The 23,136-nt window shown below is 44.8% G+C and overlaps 2 protein-coding genes across 3 annotated transcripts in view; one reads left to right on the top strand and one right to left on the bottom strand.

Moving 5' to 3' along the window:
- The first annotated feature begins 520 nt into the window (after positions 1-520).
- On the top strand, positions 521-16,761 carry SLC66A3 (solute carrier family 66 member 3). 2 transcript variants are annotated; one of them, XM_087437149.1, is made up of 7 exons: positions 521-770; positions 5,198-5,280; positions 5,352-5,421; positions 7,985-8,042; positions 11,506-11,626; positions 13,793-13,834; positions 14,155-15,601. In XM_087437149.1, the coding sequence occupies exons 1-7, from the start codon at positions 628-630 to the stop codon at positions 14,184-14,186; spliced, it is 549 nt and encodes a 182-aa protein (XP_087293275.1). In that variant the 5' UTR covers positions 521-627; the 3' UTR covers positions 14,187-15,601. The 2 variants fall into 2 exon arrangements, with proteins under 2 accessions (XP_087293275.1, XP_004436532.1); XM_004436475.3 differs by lacking the exon at positions 14,155-15,601 and adding an exon at positions 15,618-16,761 and having other exon boundaries at positions 531-770.
- A 4,760-nt stretch (positions 16,762-21,521) lies between these two features.
- ROCK2 (Rho associated coiled-coil containing protein kinase 2) overlaps positions 21,522-23,136 on the bottom strand; it is a 153,366-nt gene continuing 151,751 nt past the window's right edge. The window contains exon 34 of the mRNA XM_087437150.1: positions 21,522-22,841. Within this exon, the coding sequence (XP_087293276.1) occupies positions 22,757-22,841 (85 nt within the window). The 3' untranslated portion in view covers positions 21,522-22,756. The remainder of the gene's footprint in view (positions 22,842-23,136) is intronic.

Raw genomic sequence — 23,136 nt, 5'->3', positions numbered from 1 at the left:
CTCTGAAATTAAAAACAAAGAAAAACACTTTTAGGGAGTGAAACATCCCAACAAAATGGTCCATCTCCCGCGAGGGGTGCCCGCTTGCCCTCCCGGGGTTCAGTCTCTGCCCACCCAAACCGTGGGAAAGCGGGACTGTGTAGGGTCTCCCGCGGGCTCACAACTGCGCGAGTCGCTTCAACACGGAAAAGTGAATCAGCAGCGTGTACAGCCCGCGAAGGGCAAGGCTCACCGGCCGCCCGGGGACGGCGCGGACCCGGGGACGAGTCGGGGCGGGGGGGCGGGCGGGGCGAGCGGACGTCGACGGGGAAGCGGCCGGGCGGGTCCGGACCCAGCGCGGCGAGCCCGGGTTGGAAGTCGCGGGGAGCCGCGGGCCCCGACAGGGCGGACCCGGCGGAGCAGGCCCGGGGAGGAGTCGGGGCGAGACGGGGCGGGGCCGGGGGCGGAGATCGGGGGGAGCCGCGGGCCCCGACAGGGCGGACCCGGTGGGGCGCATGGGCGGGGGCCAGGGAAGGCGGAAGGACTGGGCGAGCCCGGCGGCTGAATGCCGACGGCTCCCCTGGACGCCGCGGGCGGAGGCGCCGCGCGCCCGAGCCCCCAGCCCCGAGCCCGGAGCCCGCCGGCGCCATGGAGACGGCGCTGCTGGGGTTCTGCAACTGGAGCACGCTGTGCGCGTGCGCGGCGCTCAAGCTGCCGCAGATCTCGGCCGTGCTGGCGGCGCGCAGCGCGCGGGGCATCAGCCTCTCGAGCTTGCTGCTGGAGCTGGCGGGGTAAGGCCCGGGGCCGGGGGGGCTGGGAGCCCGGGAGAGCCTTAGGTCTAGCCAGGTAGGGGTCGGGGCCGCGGAGCCGAGAGCGCCTGGCGGCCGGGAGAGGCGCTTCCCCTGGCTGCTGCTCGCCGAGCCCTGTAGCCACAGTTGGCCGCGCCCGCCCATATTACAGATGAGGAAACCGACGCCCCGCGACATCATCACTCCGCCCGTTGGTGACGAAACCGACCATCTGGTTTGAGCAAGGCCGTTTGCACCCGGAGGCTCACCCCCCATCACCGCCTTTCTCGGGCCTCGGTTTCCTCGCCTATAAAATGAAGGGTTGACTATTCTAAGGATCTTCTGGCTTTTAAAAATTCCACTTTTTTTTTCGGGGGGTGGGGAGGATTCGGAGAATGGAGGGTCCTTTGGAGGGAGCGGAGGAGGGGACTTGAGTCGATGCTTGAAAGGGGGCCGGACTCAGGCGGAGAGGAGCCGAGACTGTCCGAGATCGGGTTTATCCATTAGAAATCCCGGGTGGTGCCCTGACTCGGGATTTAAAGACCGAAACGCAAGGCGGTAAAACTTTTGGTTGAGAAGGCTCGAGTTCGCGGGAAAACACGGCGCGTGAAACCCAGCAGGCGAGCCCCTGGCCCCTGGCTAGGCCGGGTCCTCCCCGCTTTGCTCCTCGCCAGCCCAGGCCCCCCACTTATCGCCGGTCCTCGGCAGAAGCGCTCCCTGGAGGGGCAGCCGGGTTGGCCGACCCCTAGAAAGCAAGCCACGGGAGAGGGCGGGAGAAAGAGGGGACCTCGCGGCTCCGGAGCCCGCCCCCGGCCCTGGCCCTGCGGGGTCCTGCCCCAGGCGCGCCCATCTAAGGAGAGGCTTCTGGAAAGCCTCGGCCGACCGGAGGGTGTGTGGCCCCTCGCGGGTTTATGAATGACGCTGCAACACTGAGGCCCCCAGGCTGGATGCCGGGGATTGGACAGTAGGGAGGGGGCCCCGGTTTGGGGGACACCGGCTACAAGTGGCCACAGTGATTGTTCGGGTTGGGGAGGGTATGAGTGGCAGAGGACATGTCCGGGAGGGCGTGGAAGGCCAGGGAGAGGGGCCTCGGTCCCTAGATAGGGCCCTGAGCTGGGGAACGTGAGGCTGGCCGCCTGCAGGGTGAATAGAAAACTGACGGATAGATGCCTGCAGAGTCGGGAGCCTGCCCGCCCCCTCGACTCCTCTGCGGGCAGGCGATAAGGAGGTGAGGGCTCCGCCTTAATCTGGTGTCAGCTATCACTTTGTCTAACTGCTTACTTTTGCAAAAACCAGCCCACTGGCAGTGGAATGCAGCTCTCTGGGCAGGAGAACCTGAAGATGGGGAGGGAGGTGGCTTGTCTAAGCGTCCTGCGGTGGTCACCCTGCAGGTAGAGGCCGTGTGGTGGGCTGGCCCCTTGTCCCTCCGCCTCTGTGGGAGGGCCAAGGCTAGGCACAGAGACTGCTGTAAATGGGCTTGGCTGTGTCTAGGCCTGGCCCAGGGCCAGGCTCTCCACCGAGCCCAGCTGGAAGTGATCAGGGTCTTCCTCCACTGGATTCCTGCACGATTTATCTCCACCTCGCACCATATTTTATCAGCAGTATTGTTTTACGAGCAGGGTCCATGTGTCGACACTGTGTGTTTTTAGCATTATTTTACTCAGTCCTCACACAGCCTAGGGAGGCAGATATCGGTTTTATCCCCGACAGTGGAACCCAAGGCCAGAGAAGCAAAGGAACTTGCCAGCGCCCAGGCAGCAGCGGGGCTGGGTGCTTACCAGGATCCTGGCTCTCTCCATTCTGAGGCCTGCCCCTCTGGCCTCCCACGCTCACTGGGTTTTGCTGCTTTGTAGTCTCATCTACATTCTGTGGGTAGGGGAAAGGTTGGCTAGCACCCTGCCCTCATCCCCCTCTCCCTGCCCTGGCCTTCCCTAGTGAGGGCCAGCTGTGGCCGGGTGTGTGGGGAGATGGCCTTGGAGCTGGGAGCAGTGCAGGCCAGACTGTCCCTGGTGGGCCATGCCTGTCTACCCACCAAGCCCCCCACCAGACGGAGGCCAGGTGAGGCCAGGCAGGGTAGCAGCCAGAATTCCCACAGAAAGCACCCCGAGGCCATTGCTGTGAGAGGGCCCTTTCATCTCCTGGGAAGTAAGAGCCAGAACAACCACATGGAGGACATGGACCCTCTTTGGATCCTGATCTAAGCAAACAAACTCTAAAAACCCATTTTTGAGAGAATTGGGTCCGTTGGAGCATGAACTGTATCTTTTTTTTTTTTTTTTTTTGTTAGGGAGATCAGCCCTGAGCTAACATCCGTGCTAATCCTCCTCTTTTTGCTGAGGCAGACTGGCTCTGAGCTAACATCTATTGCCAATCCTCCTCCTTTTTTCCTTCCCCAAAGCCCCAGTAGATAGTTGTATGTCATAGTTGCACATCCTTCTAGTTGCTGTAGGTGGGACGTGGCCTCAGCATGGCCGGAGAAGCAGTGCGTCGGTGCACGCCCGGGATCCGAACCCGGGCCGCCAGCAGCGGAGCACGTGCACTTAACCGCTAAGCCACCGGCTGGCCCTGAACTGTATCTTAAAGATACTAGGGAATGATTTTTAATTTGGGTTGGTGTGAAGTGGTGAGAAAACGCCCATCTTTTAGAAGTGTGTCCTGAAGTGAGCAGGGTGAGAACCACGTGCGCACGTCAGCAAAGCAAAGGAGGACTGACGAGCGTGTGCGGAGCCAAGTGTTCTGTGTGAGAGCTGGGGCCGTGGACATGGGTTGATTATGCTATTCCCTCTGCGTTGTGTCTATGTTTCAGTTTTCACAATGAAAAGACAAGCCCATTCTTATTCCTTCCTTTCATATAGCATGAGGCCAGGCAAGGGGTCTCAGTTTCCCCAGTGGTCTGTAAAGTGGGGAGGCCAGTGTGGATGATCCCTGACGGTGCTCCCAGCTCCGATGTTCCAGGGCCCTCGCCTGTCCCAAAGGTCCCTGGCTGTATTATGGGAAGTATCCCCTCAATTCATTGTGCGTGGGGTGAAGACCCCTGAGCCTATCTGCTCATTCCTTCAGCACAGCCTGCTCTGCAGCCTGCTGTGCCCAGGCCGGGCTGGGCTGCCCTGCTCTGCAGAGGAGGAGGGGATGCCACCATTCCTGCCCCAGTCCCCTGGGCTCCCCCTCGCAGGTAACCAGAAAGGTGCTGCTCCGGAGGCCGGCAGGGGCGGGGCCGGAGCATCTGCTTGTCCCCTGAAGCCGGGAGACCACCAACTACAGAGCCCCCAGAGAGCCTGCTGGGCTGTGGGGTCCCTGGGAAGAGCTGCTGGTCAGGGCTGGGGAGCGCCACGTGCTCAGGGTGACACTGGCCTCACCTCCCGCCCTGTGACCCTCTCCCCTCCACCCCGGCTCAGCCAAGAACTGTACAGAAACTGTGCAGCCGAGAAACAGGATGGGGCGCAGGCCCCCCAGCCCGCTGTCCACTTCGTAACCCCCCTTCCTAGCTGAGGAATGAGTGCCGGTAAGTCCAGATGAAAGTGGCCGCTCCGGCTTACCCTGGGGAAGGGGTGGGGGTGGGGGCACCCCAGTGTGGATTGAGATCCAAGTCCCTGTGGCCAAACACGCAGGCACGGGGGAACCTCACAGCCTGGGCGATGTGACAGAGACAGACTCGGAAGGCACAGCGGGGCATTTAGGTTCTGAGGGAGCTGACTGGCTAGGGTGTGAGCTGGGAAGGCAGGAAGCTCAGGCCTTTTCTCCTGAGAAGGGTGGGGTTCTGGGGTCTTTACTCCCCGCCCCCCATCCCCAGCCTCTCCAGAGCTAGAATTTTCTTAAAGGAACTGAGGATTGTTCTTTATGCCTCTCTCCCGCTGCCCTTGCCTTGGCCGGGCAGCACTCTCCAAGGCCACAGGGAGCATCCAGGTGGTGTCCTTCCTCCTCTCACCATGGTCTCCCCAGCTGGCCGCTGTGCCCGGGCGCACCCTGCCTCTTAGAAGCCCTGCCTCCGACCCCCACCCAGGCATGGCTCTCGGGCCCCCTCGGATGCCTTTCTTGGCCTCTGCAGCTTCTTGTGTGTGACCTTCTGAGGGGGCCACCTGGGCCATGCACGAGCCCAGCTTTGGGGACAGGCAGACCTGGGTCCAGAAGCCCGGTCTCTTCTGGTCCTGGTCCGTGATTTCCCTCTGTAAAAATCGTTTGTAAGGGACTTGACAGAGACCATGTATATCGTGCCCAGCGCCCAGCCAGTACTCGATGCTCCAAAAATCATGGAGATTATTAAATTAACATTCCATCCTTTTTGTTCTAAATTGCCTTTCTTGACATTTGCAGGCTCCAGCCACCATTTCTCGGGTTTTGCAAATGAATCCCCCATGCTCTTGGTTGCGGGCCGGGCCTCCCTGCTGTGTGTTGGGTGAGCCCGAGCTCAGGTGTGCCTTCCCTCCCCCCAGGTTCCTGGTGTTTCTCCGGTACCAGTGTTACTACGAGTACCCGCTGCTGACCTACCTGGAGTACCCCATTCTCATCGCACAAGGTAACACCCCTCCCTGCCCATGGGTGGCCCTGGGCCCCGCCTCCCTCTCACTGGGAGCCTTTCCCTTTCAGATCTCATCCTCCTGCTCTGCATCTTCCATTTCAAGGGGAACGTGAAACGGGCGGCTCCGTATGTCGCCCTGTATCCTTTCAGCGTCTGAAAATCAAGAGATGGGACTGGGGGTGGTATTTGCTAATAGTATGCATTATTAAGCAGGGTCCTTTACCCGATATATGTTCTTTTGGTTACACTAAAAAGGAATCCCAAATGCAAGACTCCGTGTGAGTGAATGTATCTCCACAGCCCAGAGATGCCCTAGGACAGTCCCTGCCCGGTGGCCTCCCCTCCAAGACCAGGGCACCCCGAGGTGCACCTACAGGCCAGGTGGGATGTGACCTAGTACCCCACTGTTGAGCATGTGGAGTTATAGAAGCACCCTGCTAAGAGCAACATTGTCCAGCTTTATTCTTTAGGGGAAGGGAGACCCTTCTTCCTTCCCCAAAAATGTCCCCAAAGTATTTGAAGTCATAATAAAGAGAATGTCTGGCATTTAACACAATGCCGCTAACACCTCTGGTCATCTGGCTCCCGTACTGGCGTACTGCCTGTTCATGGCAGATGTGGGCTCATGATGGCTTGTTCAAAGTGAGAATCACGCCCACAGTCAAGACACTAGGAGGGTCTCAGTGGGGGCCTGGTCACCACACAGACGTGCCCCCCCTCACATGCATCTTTCATCAGCGAGGGCCAGGCTTTCAAGTCTCTTTGTAAAAACCGTTATCCTCTTGAACTTCACACTCCTTAAAAGGCCAGGAAAGCCTTGCGAAGGGCAGTTAAGCCTGCCACATCTGTGAAAAGGTCTGAGCTGTTTGTTTATACGTTTCGGGGTGGAGGCCCCGTCTTTGCCCCGTCTTCAGGGGAGAGGCCCTGTCTGCTGGAGCATGGCAAGGATGTAGGCGTGGAGTGGTGGGAAACACCTGGTGCCCTCACCACTGGGGTGGCCTTGGGCACATGCCACAAGCTCCCTACGCAGCAGTTGCCCTGTCTTTGGAAGGGGATAATAATGTCTGCCTTTTCGGGTTGTTTTGAGAACTCAAGTACCAGGAGCACAGGCCAGGCTGGGGAAGGGGCAGAGTCATCGTGGCTGTTTTACTAGAAGCCTGTCTGCAGAGGGAGCTGGGGGCGGACTGGGTCCTGACCCTCTGCCGCTGGACCGAGTTGTAAGCCCCCTGACTCCGTTTCCCTCTGCAAAAGGGGGATTGCACAGCTCTGCTGCCCCTCCCCACTGCAGGGTAGCCCCAGCTGGTTAAAGGTTTTTGAAAACAGAGTACTTTGAAGAGGAAGAGCATTGTGTGATTTACTTTTTAAATAAAATGCAACAACTTTGTGCAAATGGTGAGGCTGTAGGTTAGAAAATTCGAGTGCTCACACCCTGGTGAATTATTCACATAACTGTTTGGGTGCTGATGGTGACTCTGTAGAATCTGCAAGACGTTTACAACCTTCTCCTGTCAGTTGTGACGTATGGAGAGCAAATAAGTTGGGTTGCCATATTAACAATGAATTTTTTTTAGCCTAAGTATGTCCCAAATATTGCATGGGACATCCTTACACTAACAAATTATTTGTTGTTGATCTGAAATTCAGATTTAACTGAGAGCCCTGTATTTTTATTTGCTAAGTTCTGGCAACCTTACAAAAAAGTCATCTCTAGGATCTCAGTAGCTGCTACTACTGGTCAAGTTTTATAAAATGTATATTTAGAATGAATGGAGTGAGGTGCAATGGTACAAAATTGGGCAAAAAATACCACAAAAATTAGTTTAAAAAATTGAATTAGAGAGTGTTTTAAATACAAAATTTCACCCACCTGCGTTCAGGCTGCCTTTCTGGTGTTGACCAGGTTGCTAGTAGTTAGTTCTACTGATTTTGAGCACAGGGCATTGTCTATTTCAGTCCCTTCATTTAAATAATGTTATTAATTATAGTCACAGCAAGGTGGGTTCCTATGATGTGCTACTAGGCATTGAGGAGGTAGATAAGGCAAGGAATGTTAAGTCCATTTTGCAGATAAGCAAACCAAGGAGGAGAGAAGGAAAGTGCCTTGCCCAAGGTCACAGCAGAGGCTCCTGGCCGTCCCCTCACTGGCCTGGCCACTACCTCTCCTGTGTTAGCTTCAGCTTCTCTCACTGGGCTCTCTATTCCTGCAACATCACTGAGCTGGATGAAAATCAAATATTGTTCCTCCTGTGTTGCTCACCCCACGGTATCATTTTTGCAGTGAGTCAGTGGGAAAGGAGGAAACCAGTGAACAGGTTCACATGACAACAGTTTTATAGAACATGCCTGTGTCATAATGTTGGACCTCTCTTATGTGCTTCACTGTTGACATGACATTGGAGATGTCTGCATGGTCAGGAGTTAAGTGGGCAGTTTCCAATCCTAGGAATAGTCCCTGAACACAAGTTTCTTTGTAATTTTCTGCCATAAATCTGCTTCTGTGCTTTTGGGCTCCTAACAGGTGTTCACTTGAACCATTTTTGTCTTTTCCAAATCTGAGAGGTTCTAGCAGAGCCGTTCCCACTTCCACACTTGGCTTATATGTGTAACCTCTGTGGCCTTGGTTTGTTTCCATGGACACGGGGCTGGGAGGGTGGTGGAGATGCCAGCCAAGCCACTGCTGTCTTCCTCAGCCCTTGGTAAGATTTGTGACGTTGTGGTTCGTCCTCACCCTGCAGAAGTGGATCATAGATCTGGCCATAGTAAGTATTGCTCTTTGTAAAGAAGATGTGTGCAATAGCAGGAATCCGTCCTCTCTCTCCTCTCCATGCCGCCTGCCCTGCAAAGAATTCTATAGATCAAGTGTTTAACTTGCTAATTTTTCAGCTGTACCAAAGGATAATAAGATAAAAGTGCAGTGCTCTCCAAATATTAAAAGACTTTATTCTCATTTACATATGTGGCAGAATTTTTTTTTACTTCCTGTTTTTGGGGCCATAGAGATCCGGATGGGGGTGGTAGTTAGTAGGAGAACAAAGAACTGAGCCTACATTAAAGAGCTTCTTATCAGGTTAATAATTACATATTGGCCACACACTCAGTATTTTTCTAACTTTGACCCCCAAACATTTTTTTTCCTCCATGGAAAAGGGTAAGCCCAGTCCTTTTTTCCTTCTTTGGTTAAGGGCCAAAAATTCCCGTGCTGTGACAATAGGATTCTGAGAGCAGATCAGGAAGCCTCTGACCACAGATCTTCTCTCCAAGGTGACCGAAGCAGGAAAGGGGGAGGAGAACTAATTGGTGGTCACAAGTCACTGCCTGCCACATCCAAACTCATGAGTGTCGTCCCCTTCTCCCCCCAGTGTCTTGTCTGAGACCCTTTCCTGGAAAGTGGACTTGACTCTCTGTGTTATGTTTCAACCTTGTGGCATATGGAGAGCAAATAACTAGGGTTGCTGTAGTAACAACAAATAATTATTTAGTGTAGGTATGTCCCAAATAGTGCTTGGGACATACTTATACTAAAAATTTATTTATTGTTGATCTGAAATTCCAATTTAACTGAGTGTTCTGTATTTTTATATGCTAAATCTGGCAACCCTGCAAATAAGTCATCGCCAGGATCTCAGTAGCTGCTACTGCTGGTCAGGTTGGTGCCATCTGGTTGTTCGGGGGTGACTAGGCCGTCATACAGCAGCGGTGAGCCTTCACCCCCAAGAACATCACTCCAGGGATACGGTGGTATAGGCTCATCAGGAATGGGGCCCCATGGCCAAAGGCTGCAGTGTTTTGTTTCTTCTGCACACTTCTCAGTGAATGCTCTGTTCTAACCACACACTGCTGCTCTAATCGTTCATAAAATAGAGTTTCCTTTTCCCCTTATCGAGCACGAGCTGCATGCCAGGCTCTGTGCTGTTGCCGTCCACAAGTGCTTCCCGGGCAGGCACTGGGGCCGCGGGACAAGGCGGCTGGCTTGAGGGTAATGGAGCTGCGGGGAAGAGAAAGAGCTCAGGCTCCAGAGCTCACACAGGGCAGAAACCCTAGGTCCCGGGGGGGAGGAGAGCTATTTGAATTTGTGAAAAACCCAAGTCATGGAAGGTCTACAGTTCTGGCGCTTTCAAAAGCGACTACCAATTCAGACCAATAAATTGTTTCCACAGAAGGTTAGATAAATTGATAATTCACATACTCTTAGTTAATTCACAAGAAGATAGGAGTAAAGCACTTAAAAATGATCTCCATAACAGTCTAAGTACCCATTCTCCTTTCCAGTGCTGTTCCGTGTTAGACTCTGTGTCACAAAACACCTAATAATCTACAGATAACTATGTATAAGATTGTCTAGGCCTTGGTTATGTGCCAAACAAGAACCACTTCATGGTTCTAAAGATGGCATTGTCTCCTGGAAGACGAATCTGTAGGCACTGTAGAGCATCTGTTTGGCACTAGTCTGCCGGAACGTGGTCCTTGCCCCTGACAGGTGTGAACGGGCCCTGCTTAAATCCGCGTGTGCAGACTTCCTGACCCTCTGCTCCCTCGGCCCTGACCCCACTCCTCACCAGCCCGTGCTGACCCTGTGTCCTGGCTGGGTCTCAGGTGCTGTCTTCCTCTCCATTCCCTGCTCCTCCTAGCATGCCAGGATGGCACAAGAGCCTTTTTCCTCACAGGTCCCTCCGCTTGGGGTCAGTCCTCCAAGCCATCTGCACCCAGCTCCAGTGTGACCTGTCTTTGGATCTGACCATGGCCCTTGCTCACATTCTCTGTCTAGGAGCACTCCCTACCATTACATTCTCCATAAATCTTCCTTATCCAAGTTACCCCTTCACTCCTTCCGTGTCATCCCATGTTCCCCTTTGTCATTACGTTTGCCAAACTGCATTGTTGTTAAGGATTTATTGAGTGACAGCCACGTGCCAGCACGGTTCCAGGTACTGGGGACCAAGCAGAAAATAGAACAAGCACTCCCCTTGTGGAGCTTTCCTTTTGGGAAGACAAAAGGTAAACGAGCTGCTCCTCTCCAGGACACCAGCCACATTCATCCTGCTGAAGCCAGCTCCATCCTCCTTCCTCGTCTTAGCATCTCTGGAGCATTCGATGCCATGATCAGGATTCCTGCTTGGGTCACTTTGCTCACTTGGCTCCAGGACACCTCGCCCCTGCTGTCCCTTCCACCTGATCCTTCCTAGTGTCTCTGCCTGACTTCTTCAACGAGAGGCCCAGCCTCCAGCACACTCCCAGCTACCCCTGCATGACTCACATGGCCAACCCTGAGCTTCTGCTCTCCTGCCCTGCCCTCTCTTCCAGTAGTCCTGCTCCTGCAGCTTTCTCTGTCTCAAGTGACCACAACTACTCCATTCTCCCACTCGTGAAGGTCAGAAACAGTGGAGCTTGGATCACCTTTGACTTCTCTGGTTCTCACATCCCACAGCCAGTTCCTCAGCAAATCCTGCCCGCGTTACCTTCAGAATAGATCCCGAATCTGATCACTTCTCACCTCTTCTGTTTCCACCTCTTCTGTTTCCACCTCTCTGGAAGAAACCTGGATGTGGTGGTAGCCTGCGAACTGGTCTCCTGGCTTCCACTTTGCCTCCCTTTGGTCTCTCCTCAGCCTGGCAGCTGAAGTGGGTGTTTCCGCTGAAGGAGAGACTGGTCAACGGCAGGGCTGGGCTCTGCTCAGGGTGGAGGGCGCTGTGCAGAGCAGCAAGCTAACTTGTGATGGTCTCTTACCTCGAAGGGAGCAGAGGACCTGAGTGCATCACCACGTGGACTCATTAGAACAGCTGGAAGTGCAGAGCCGATGCCCCTCAGCGTGCTGCTTTCTGAGTCTGTCAGTTCCAAGCAGCGTGTTTTCCCCTGGCTCTGAAACGCAATAATCTCTCCCTCTCCCTCTCCCCCTCCCCTCAACCTCTCCCTCCCCCTCCCCCTCTCCCTGTTTTATTGGCAGCTGGGGACAGATATGCCTTGGTGGTCATGCCATGATTCTTTCTCACTCCCAACTTCAAACTAGCTGCAGCCCATTAGTTACTCACTGAACAGTGGAATTGGTGGGTTATAAAGAAATGTCTCACTGTTGCAATCTTTTTCACTAAACTTGGGTTTTGACTTGTACAAATTGGTTATTACTTGACCTGAAAGTTTGGCTTCAAAAGTGCTTTCAGTATCTGGTGCTCTTTTGTTTTGTTAACTAAGGGATTCCTAACTTTCCCATGTTTTATCTGCAAACAGAATTTATGTACTTTCATCAGTGCGGCCAGTAAGTTTGCTCAGCTCCAGGACCTGTGGAAGACCAGGGACTCGGGAGTTGTGAGTGCTCTGACTTGCAGCCTCGCTTCATACACCTGTGCGAGTAAGAACAAGGCTCTAATGGGGGGGTGTCCTTGGTCAGCATCAGGGGTGTGCCCAGAAGAGTGCGCTCCCTTGCTGTCCAAGGGTCATAGTCCCTTGAGCTTTAAACCTTTGCAGATAGCTATTTGGATGGAACCTCCCGGTGCAGCCATATTTACAAGGCTGATTTAATGCAGACTAGTCTCCATTTTGTGCAAGATCCATATTCCAGTTGCTAAAGAGTGTGCTTTGGAGAAAGCACACTTTTCTCCAAAAATTTGTCCTAATATTAACAGTCTTATCTCGTTCTTTGAAAAGCATTAAGAGGTTATGTTGAATCCACTAACTTGTTTTAAAAATTTGAATCTTTATGATGTAGCAGATTAAAGAAATGAAAATTATACATTGGCTTTTGAGAATGAATATAATTTGCAGCAGTGGAGTTTTTCTGGAGCCATATTATTTGGTCTCAACTTGAGAATTTCCACTGTTCATTAGGATTCTTGCAGGAACTACCTAAAATACGTATATGCTATATTTAGGTAGGAATATTTTAAAAATTCAGAGCTATTATATTAGATTTACTGGTTTTAGATATTTGAATGATACTTCATTTTCTTCTGTATCTTAAAGGACCAATTTCTCCATCCAGGGTTGCTGGTAGAGGTCTTTCTGTCCAAAGTTATTTAAACTTAAGACTTCTTGAGTTTTATTTTTAGCTTTTACAGCTAAAAATAAACATTTCAAATGTTGGTGTGTTATAATCATATATATATATATGATTTCTAAAATTGCTAATTAGATATATTACTTATCAGCTCCATAATTTTATCTTCAATGTTTTCATCTTTAAAGTGTTGCTTATTGAATTTCTCCTTTCAGGAAATCTTGGGAATTTGTAACTGCACAGACCATGTATTACATCTCTATCTATTTTGCATGGCACTCTGTGCTTAACAAGTAGTTAAATATTTGTTGACTAGATGATAAATGAACTGAGGACTATAATTTTATGGGAAAAATGAACTGGTTTTAAACCCAGCTTCCCTTTTTGATAGATGAGGCTAACAACTTCAACATCGATTTAGGAATGAGTGGAATGTGCATTTTAGCACTGACCCTAATTTCCTTTGGTTACTATTGTCCGGTTCACCTGGAGCCGGGTACTACCAGGTAGCATTTATTACGATTCTTTAAAGTAAGTATTAAAAGAATACTTACTGTATTCCTGTATTGCCTAAGAATCCTCTTAGTTGGCCATCTTCCTAACTGGATGGAATCTTCCTTCCATCTACTTAAGACCCATCTCTTCCATTTAAATTGCTGATTTAATCAACAGCTATTCACATAGCATCTGTGTGTAAATCCTTGGGTTATCAAAATTGGCAACAAAACATTTGATAAGATTTGGTCTGTGCCTTTCAGAGCTTGGTTTAGTTAGAAGACAAGACCAAAAGCTGCTCTGTCAATATATGCCTAATGCAGACGTGTTAGGCATGAGGGAGAGCCTCGTGTGGGTTGCGTTGGGTTGTGTAAGGAAGGGCATGCGTTGATTTGCAGGCAGTGGTGTTCTCTAACTCCCAATTCATGTCTCGCACGGGTCAGTTTGAACTGTTACCACAAATTCCTAAGTGTTTACTAAGTGAAGTGCTCTACCGGAAAAATGCAGTAAACTAAACACTTCTAGTCAGACCCTTAAGAAAATCATACCCTTTTCTGGGCCCGTTTCCTTTGTCTATAAAATAGCTGTAGGATAAGGGGGTAGAGTTTAGTGACTTAAAAACATTGTTTTTTAGTTAGTGGGAGGCTTTCTTTAAATGAAATGTTACCAGAAGCTCAATATGTAAATGACATTTTCACAAGTTGCTTTCAGGTGGGGAGGTGTGGGTTAGCACACAGAGGGGATGGGGCCCTCAGCCCCCCCCCCCCCCCCCCCCCGCTTCCCTGGGCAGCACTGAATTACCTTCTCTGAACTGTTGCTCTTATGAGGAGCTTCAAAACCACTGGGCTAGGATGCATGGCTGGATTTTAGATGTTTTATGAAATATAGTTCTATTTAGTATTCTGTACTACCAAAATCTTTCAAGAACAGTTAGCATATGTTCCTGTATTTAAAACGGAAAGACATTAGCTGAATACAAAATGTCTGAGAAGCAAGTGATTTATTGCTGAAAATTTTCTTTTCCAGCAAGAATAATAACAACTCTAATGACCACCAACGATCTTACAAGTAAGCAAAACATTTTTCTGCCCACTTCCTTTTGAGTTTTGTGCCATTTGCACCTCCTTTGTTTGTAAATTGTCTTCGGGTTTCACAGATAAATCTGGCTCCATTGGATTATAAATTCAGAGGCCAGCGACAGTCTCTTCCTGGTCTTTGTCAGTCACCATTTATAGTATTAAGCATCTACTTCTTGTAGTACCTGGGATAGAATCTGCACAAGATAGTAGATTCCTATCTTCGTGGAGCTTCCACTTCAGCAGTGGAAATGGACAGTGAAGTAATCACCAATTAACTATTGAAAAACATTGTGAAATGTGTTTTGAAAGAGTATGAGGATGAGCACCTAACGGGAACCTGAGGGAGCTGGGAAGATTAATTTGAAGATGAGTGAGATCTGGAGGAGAGGAAGAGACTGTTGCAAGGAGCAGCACGTGTGAAGGTCATGAGCAAAGAGGATGCCTGGCTCCACCAGAGAGGGAGGACCAGCAGGGCTGGAAGGAGAGCATGGGGAGTGAGTAATGAGAGGAGGAGGGGAGATGGCAGTGGCCAAATGGCCCAGAGCCTCAGAGAATTGCCCATAAGCAGCAGGAAGGCTTTTTAAAGGAGCGGAAGGACATAATCATTTGACTCCATGTCCTTGTTCTGTTTCTTTAAGAGATACTGTGATGGAGGAGAAAATATTTGGGTTAACCTAAAGAGAATTTAGTCATTCCTTAGGCTGAGTTTTCAACTCTCAAATTGAGCATATAAATTTATGGAAAATGATTAAAACAGATAGTGTCACCTATTCTAGGAAGACTACAAATATATTCCTGGTACATAGACCCTTTAAATAAGCTAATTATTATTTGAGAAATATTGCTTAGGAACAGTGGGAGGCATTTGTTAGTCCCTTCCTAGAGGTTGTGTCTTTGACTTAGATACTTTCTGTCAGCTGAGAGATGGATTAAAAGTGTTCTGGTCAAAGCATAATCTTGGGTCAGGTGGGGAAAGGGAAAGGGAAAGGAGACAGGCTTGAGTCTTCTCCATAGGACTTGAATTCTCTTCAGGGAAAGAATAGTCGAACCATAATTAAACAACAAAACAAACCTACATTTTAAAAAGTAAGCTTAAAAGATTGAGAATGTTCTAATTGTGATTTGTTTTGTATCTAAGGTGACAGCCTTTCCTAAAAGTGATTAATATCTGGGGATAACCTTTTAAAACCAGTTTAGCTAATAATCTTACAAGTGTTTTATAACCACAAAGATACATTAAATCTCATAAACTTTATTTATCCAGAGAATGTTTGTCAAATCACTGGTAAAGTTACTTTTTTCTTTTTTTTAACAAAGAGCAATTCCATGGTTACCTCAGTATAAAATACGCTTTGACATTTGGGTCAGTTTCTCAGAATTCTAAGAGAACACACTATACCACCTTTGCTTAACCTGGAATGTTCTGAGACACTACCACCCCAAGACTTTAAAAAATGAGTAAAGGGGTTTTAAAAAGTTATAATATTTCTTATCAGCCAGAGCCAGATTCCTCCAAATTCAGCATTTAAGACAATAAATTACTATTCATGAAGTCAGGCCAAGTGGCCAAAGGAAGTCATGATAGGAAGATCATTTTCCCAGGAATATTTGGAATCAAAGTTGTTCAAAAGTTCTCATGATCCATAGTTCTAAGTTTCATTTTTGGAGGTGAATATTTAGGCTTCTACTTAGAGCAGGAGGTGATTTTGTTCTGTAATGTGAAAACAGTATTTTTTAATACATATTTTTCCTTACTTCTTGACTGATTTCAGTTCTTACACGTTTTGTGATCATGCTGGCTTTAAATATATGGGTAACAGCTACAGTACTTCACTACCGGAAGACCGCTGTAAAGGCTGAATGATGGATCCGTTATTCCTACACACAAAGTGGATTTTGAATTAACTGAACCAAAGGGAAAAATGCTCGTTGCTAAATCAAGGTCCTTTATAAGTTTAGTCAATTGTTTCAGAAACCTGGAAGCCAAAGGTGTTTTAGACTTGAAAGAACCACATAAACACTTGGTCAGAAATGTCACTTTCCCTCCTTCCCCCACTGTATCAGGTTAAGGTAGGGCTCAGACAGCTGTAGTTTTGAGAAGGCTGGTGACTGATGGACACCATCCAAGAAGCCCATTTTGAGGAGACCACTTTGACCCTTACTCTTCAAGTCATGATAAGTTCTCTCTCAAGAGCTAACCACATCTATTTTTCAACTTTCAGAATCTTTTAAGAAATAAATCCTCTCCACAGCACAAATGAACATGAATAGAGTGGGATTTTGCTCAGTCAGAAATATAATTGTAATAAATTACTAGGGTGGACTTTGTGGGACTAATGTTTAATTGTAACAGATATAGCAGGATGGCCTTACTGTGTCATAGTACAGTATAATACCTCCTTAGGCTATATACAGCAAGGATATCAAGGCAAGCAAAAATGTAATTGGCTTGACTTCATATACCAAAGTAGTCCTTTAGCCTCATACTGTGCCTTTAAGTAATTCCTAACAAAAGGTGCTATTAGCTGCAGTCTCTACTTAGGATGAGGCAATCCAGTGAACTTTCTGATTCAAGCATAGTGCTGCCATTTTTAAACGGGCCACACCTATACTATTATTGGAATTTGGGACAAAATACAGCTGACCTCGACTGGGTTTGGTCTGTGGAAAACATATTGATGGTTCTGCCAAGTTCTTAGGGATTTTATTCTCATTGTAGTATCATATTCTAAACATGATGTTAAGATTATTGTACACTGTATTTTCCTGTAAAAGTTTATAAACCCTAACATTTAAAAACTCTCTTTCCCCTTATAATTGAATGCCATTATTCTGTTACATGCAGGAAGTAAATGATGTTTATTAGAAAATGTTTTAGTTTCCTATGTAAAATAAACTTTCATATTTTGAACTCTGCTGAGTCTTAAAACTGTCAGTTGTTTCAATGTGATCAGTTTTAAGTTATGTAAGTGCAGTTTTTAAAATAAGCTGTGGTTAATCCTTTTATAACTACTGCTTGAGAACAGCAGGAAGAGAAACATGATATTTAAAAGTAAATAAAAGTCATTCATTCTGTAGCTTTTAAAGTCATAGTTGTCATTTTAAAAAAAAATCAAAGTGACTCTTTTCTCATATGCAGTTATACAGTCACGTGTGGCATAATGACGGGGTATGTTCTGAGAAATGTGTCATTAGGCGATTGTATCATTGTGTGAACATCAGAGAGTGTCCGTACACAAACCTAAATGGTATAGCCTAGTACACACCTAGGCTATACGGTACTAATCTTATGGGACCACGTTCATATATGCAGTCCGTCATTGACCTAAACGTCCTTATACAACACGTGACTGCAATCTGACCATTAGTATAAATACAAATTATGTGATTTTTAGTCCAATGAATATTTTATTTAAATATACTTCTTTAATTGGTACTTTATCACTGCTTTAAACAAATCCTTTAAGAATATGCTTAGGTGAAGAGTTCTCCATCTTTCCCCTTTGGGAGGGAAGGGAACAAACACTTGCGCTACTCCAGACATCCTGGTACATTATCATATTTAATCCCACAACAATCCTGTAAGTAAACAATCTCCATTTTACAGATGAAAACATTGAAGCTCAGAGTGAATAACCTCTCCCAGATCAGATAGCCAATAAGTGTCCTAGAAAAGAACCCACTAATTACCAAAGAAATGCTTTCTAGAAAACTACCTGTCAGCACACTATTCCTGACAAAACAGGCACCCTGCCTCTTTTCCTTATCCTTGACACTCAAATGAAATTATTAGGTTTGCTTGCCCCTTAAAATACCTAAACCAAATCAAAGACAGACTCCTGGTTGAAATTCTGTTTTCTATTTCTCCATGGACTAAATGATAGGGCTGAAGATTCACAAGCCTATAATCTTAGTTATGACTTGTTTGCTATACCCATCTTTTAGGGAAGGCAAATTTTTGGGGTAAATTTTAAAAGGTTGCAGCATTCCAGGACTATTTCACAGGAAAAGTATAAAAATACTTATGTTGGGCCGGCTCTGTGGCTTAGCGGTTAAGTGTGCGCGCTCTGATGCTGGCGACCTGGGTTCGGATCCCGGAAGCACCCCGAGGCACCACTTCTCCGTCCAACGCGAGGCCGAGTCCCACGTACAGCAACTAGAAGGATGTGAATCTATGACATACAACTATCTACTGGGGCTTTGGGGGGAAAAAACTGAATAAATAAAATCTTTAAAAAAAAAAAAAAAAATACTTATGTCAATTTCTTTTATTTAATTTTTAATATAAAAAGCAGGCATAAAATACAATTACATTACTACAAAGATGCAACAAAATTAAAAAAAGAAAAATCAGGGATACGATTTTGTTCAAAGGGGACAGCTGATCAAATATTTATGATTATCTAAACCATGCATTTCATAATTTATTACAATTCCAAACAAAATTCATTATTATGGGGAAAGGAATCAAGGAGAGGCCCCCCAAGCATAATATTCAGCACTGTCATACAGTGCTTATCTTCAAAGTGCTTTACAAATCAACTATGGTATCTTCACAACACAGGGAAAATGAAGCCTTATTCTAGGGAGGAAAGGTGAGTCAGTAGCAGTGTCAACACAGACTGAGAAACTCAGAAGTAACTTGCTCTCATCGGATTTTAAACCTTATTTAAAGCACGTTTCAATAAAGTAATATAGTGTCTAAGTTTCTCTGTTTTACCACCAGAATCCTAGATTAACAACAGCAGCATAACTTCTTAAATTGTGGTTTGGCAAGCTAGAGTATTTCTTCTTGAGGATCTAAAGATAAGCTGATAAAAGGAGATCCTTCAGAGCCAGGTTTGTATAACTCGAGCACAGGTTAGTTTTAAAAACCCAAACCTTTATTTTAGATTTATTGGTATACTTATCCCTTAGTTAGCTAGAGCATTTTAAACTTTCAGATAGATTTTTTTTTTAATCTTGCTTCTAGATAGCATGTTTTTTAATTAATACTTTTCAAAAATTCACTATACATTAAGTGTTAACAGTAAAACCGGCAAGTTTTCCTTCTACTTCTGTCTCGCTATCCCCACAAAACAAAAGTAAAAAAATCCAACTAAGAAAATCCCAGTACTCACTACTTCTTAGTTCTTAATAGGAGGTATTTATGGCTCTAGGAGAAATCAGGTGTGAAGAAATTTTTGGTTTTATATTTATCTTGGAAGCTTTGGAGCCTCAAGAAAAAGAGAAGCTGGCACAAAATCAGGTTGTTAAGCCAAGTCCATTTCATATTTAATGAGGGTTGGGAAGAGAACATTTGGATAGGTGCATGCACTCATGTATGTACATGAAACGAGCAACAGGGTAAAAAGCAAATTCTTACCCAAGGTTAGAATTTTTTATTAAGCGCATTTCCACTAGTTGGACCAACAACCTTATAAACCCTTAGGTCAAACTATATAATGTGAAGAATCTCCATGGGAGAGATTTTTTTCACCCCTTAGAATATCTTTTTTCCCCAAAAAAACTTCACATTAATTTTCCTTGTATAGTTGTATCACACCATGATTCTCCATTTTCCCTAATATATACAGCATTCAAAATTTAAACTTTTGCCATTTTTACTCAAATATTTCAATTACTCATGTGTAAACTTCAATTATTTCACCTTAATAAAGTTTATTAAAAATATATATATATACTCTCCAATTCAGATAATATGATAGAACCTCCCATAGTGTAACAAAATCTTTATATAAAATATTAATTCAGTCTCCTTTGAACAAGTCTAATGAATGGAAATATTTATTCTATATAAATTTTATATATTTTCATTTTTTAATCTTAAAAAAAAAAAAACAGCTGTGCCCCAAAACCAGAACTGCAGAACACACCTGCAAGGGAAATGGCATGCATATCTAGTTTTAGCACAGACAGCATGAAAGAGTGCAGACTGGATAATGTAAGAACAACAAGATTCACGTTCAGTACATCAGTAGGCCATGGCCACTCTTCAATTTCCACAATAGTATCTATAACTGGGGACCTAACTCTTTAAATATCTCTCCACTGATCCCAGAAGGAATCAATGAAAAAGGTCTACTTCCTTCATTGAAATATTAATAATGTATTTCAATATCATACCAAACTCTGTGCATGTATATGAAGAGAGACTGATAAAAGACTACATAATTTTTTTTTACTTGATGCTTATCATTGATGCATACTGAAGCAGTATAAAATATACATTTTTCTGGGATAATGAGAAATACAGCAGGAACGGTCCTGCATAAACTGTAACTTACCAGCATTTAAAAAATAAAAATCAAGGTAAGTGCCTTTGAGGCCACTTCTTCCCAGTCACCAGTTTTCTTAACCCAATACTGAAATATTGCCATACACAGTTGTGTGTTTAAGGGCTCACATTTAAATATTTAAAATAGATCTACAGTATGTCTTAGTTTTCTTTATATTTGAGATAATTTTTGAATCTTGAGTGTGAAAATGTAAAAATAGTCACAAATGTCTTTTCCAGAAATAAAAACACATCTAGGGTAGCCAGCAAATTCAAAGCAAAGAAACGTTTTGTAGTCACACACTAATACTGAGGTCTGTAAAAAGGGCTGGATGAATAATAGATATACATAAACGATATATTAGTTCCAATACTATCCATTATTGTTTCTATCACCAATACTTAAAAAAAATTCTGTTATACAATCAAAATAGGCTGACACTGATAACTATTATGTGTAAAAATAGTGCACTAATTTTCTTCTGCAAAGCAAATTTGCATTCTAAGAGCTGGTAAACACTTGTTCTTTTTTTAAAATACAGAAAAGGGTTGAAACTTTGAAAAAAATTAAATTAAGGCGTTCAAAATGGGTAAAGTTACCTATCATGAAGCATTAGGAAACTGATATAATTAACTTCAAACTTATTGTTACAGTAACTGCCTAAACACGAACATGCAGCTTCCATCAGGTACACGAATGACAGAAACTCCAACATTATGGCTTTATACAAGTGCATAGTCGCAACTGCAGTAAGTAATGATATCTGATTAATGTGTGTAAAAAAATAAAGTGGGAAGTTTAAAAAAACCCTCTTGCAGTATTACAGTACTATATATATGTGTGTGTGTCTGTATATATATATACAGACACACACAGTATAATGGTCACTTCTTAAAGATGCAGTCTATATCACTGTAGTGGAATCCATTCCCAGATTCTTCTGGTAAATGTGCTGGTGAAATCTCTCCGTTGAAGCTGAAAAGATGATTTCTTTAAACTTTAACTCTTCTCAATCCTTTTGTGCAATGTAGTGTGAGTGACTGCCAAGAGAGCTTTATGGAACGAGTTTGGAGGAGTTGCATATGATATTCTTACTCTATTAACCAATCACTATTGGTTCAACTTGCTGTTCCAAAGGAGCCCAGAAAATCTCTCCAAGATTTATAATTTATATTGCAGGAGTAAAGGGAACGTGTGTGTGTGTGTGTGTGTGTGTGTGTGTGTGTGTGTATCAGTCTCTCAGGAAAATATAGCTTTTTAATAAATTTTGGGCCATCATATTTCAGTCTTGTTTTAACTGGAAGAATATGATCACCTTGAATAATGACTGCATTCATAGAAGGCAGTTAGCTGGAAAGAAAGGAAAAATAAAGTTAAGTTGATACAGTGAAATAATTTAAGAGATTGTTAAATTCTTTGAAAAGGCATTCCATTTACATCATTAAACTATATAGTCTTCCAACTACTATACTTTTAACACCTAAATCATGCATAAAACATATTTACTGTATTACTTTTCTTAATTTTAGGTACATGCAATTATCATCTTTCTCATATTTTCCCATATTGGCTACAAACATGACACACAAGTTTTAATATACTTAACTGGCTATTAGGGTTAGACAATATGTCACTGAATAACTCATGTGAATGTTAAGTCTGACTCGGGGTTTAACTGCCAGCTGCCTCATGAAGCTGAAAGAACAGTGGACTAATGGACCAGGTTCGACTTGATTGTTTGACCCTTAGCCGCATTTTTTAAAATCTATGAAATGGGAACAAACACACTGTTGTAGTACATATACATAAAAAATACTCTGTAAATCCTGGTTATACACAGATCCACAAATTACATGATTTAAGTATGTTTTGCAACATGCTTATTACTTAGGTTAAGATAGACATTACTACTTTTAAATCCATTCCATGTAAAAGGTTTAACTCATGAGGTTCAATTTACATTTAAATGTCCGTTAGCCACTGTTAACTGAACTACTTCACATTTTCTAAAAGCACAGGAACTTTCACATCATTAGCATTCTTCAGCAAGAGTAACATTAAATTTTCAAAAAGCAAACATTTCACAGCATCACAAAGAAAGCCAAATCAGAAAGAGCTATTTCACAGCACTCATTAGACTTACAAAGTTTTTATAGTTTCAATTCTTACAAGTTAGAAAGAAGGAAAGAGGAGGGAAAGAGGGAGAGAAGGATGGAGGGAGAAAGGAATCCCATGCTATGTTCACAAACTAATACAGTTGTAGGAACTTGAAAACATTGTAAATTTTACTTCTCTGAATATGGCTTCTTTGGAATGAACAGAGACTACCAGAATTAGCTCCTTTTGTTATTTCTACATGTTTCAATCCTAAGATAAAAAATTATAATTCCAACTGTATTGAAAATATATAGCCAATAAAGAATCTGAACATAGCATTTAACTTTTATACTTAACATGGAAATTTCAGTTAGAAACTTTTCTGAAAACTACTTTTCAAATATATACTATTAAAAACAACTTATACAATTTCAAAACTTGTCAAAAATAATGAAAACCCAAGTGCAAACCACATGCGCTACTTGGAAGTACTAAAATAACTCATTTTTCATTTTTTGATTACCCCATTTATTTCTTCAGAAATCAAAAACATCGCCATCATCATCACCATCAATATCATCAAATGACCAATCCCAGTCTTTAAATGCCAAATCAAGCAATCTGCAATAGGAGGTTTGCAAATTTATACTCTAACACTCTTTAGAAACGGCAGTTCAATATGTTATGATCTAGAAATCATACTTTGAATGTTCTGTAAGCATTTTAACTTTCCCTTCATCTATAACATGATTAAAATTAAGATGGAATCACAGAGAAATCTTTCTCTTTATGTATAAATGCATATAATCATGGTAGCCAGGTACGCTTTCCAGAATACCAGAGAACTGAAGACAGAGATATAAGATATAAGGATATGACACAATCTTCTCCCCACCAAGCCCAGATGAAGATATAA

Source organism: Ceratotherium simum, chromosome 11 (genome assembly GCF_057802395.1).
Source record: "Ceratotherium simum simum isolate JZ-2026a chromosome 11, ASM5780239v1, whole genome shotgun sequence".
NCBI lineage: Eukaryota > Metazoa > Chordata > Mammalia > Perissodactyla > Rhinocerotidae > Ceratotherium > Ceratotherium simum.
This window is presented reverse-complemented; position numbering and strand designations above follow the sequence as displayed.

Coding starts and splice junctions, on each gene's coding strand:
- SLC66A3 (XM_004436475.3), top strand. CDS start 628: ATGGAGACGGCGCTGCTGGGGTTCTGCAACTGGAGCACGCTGTGCGCG. Junction 11,627..13,792: donor CGCTTCATACACCTGTGCGA/GTAAGAACAAGG, acceptor TTTCTTTTCCAG/CAAGAATAATAACAACTCTA. Junction 13,835..15,617: donor GACCACCAACGATCTTACAA/GTAAGCAAAACA, acceptor GACTGATTTCAG/TTCTTACACGTTTTGTGATC.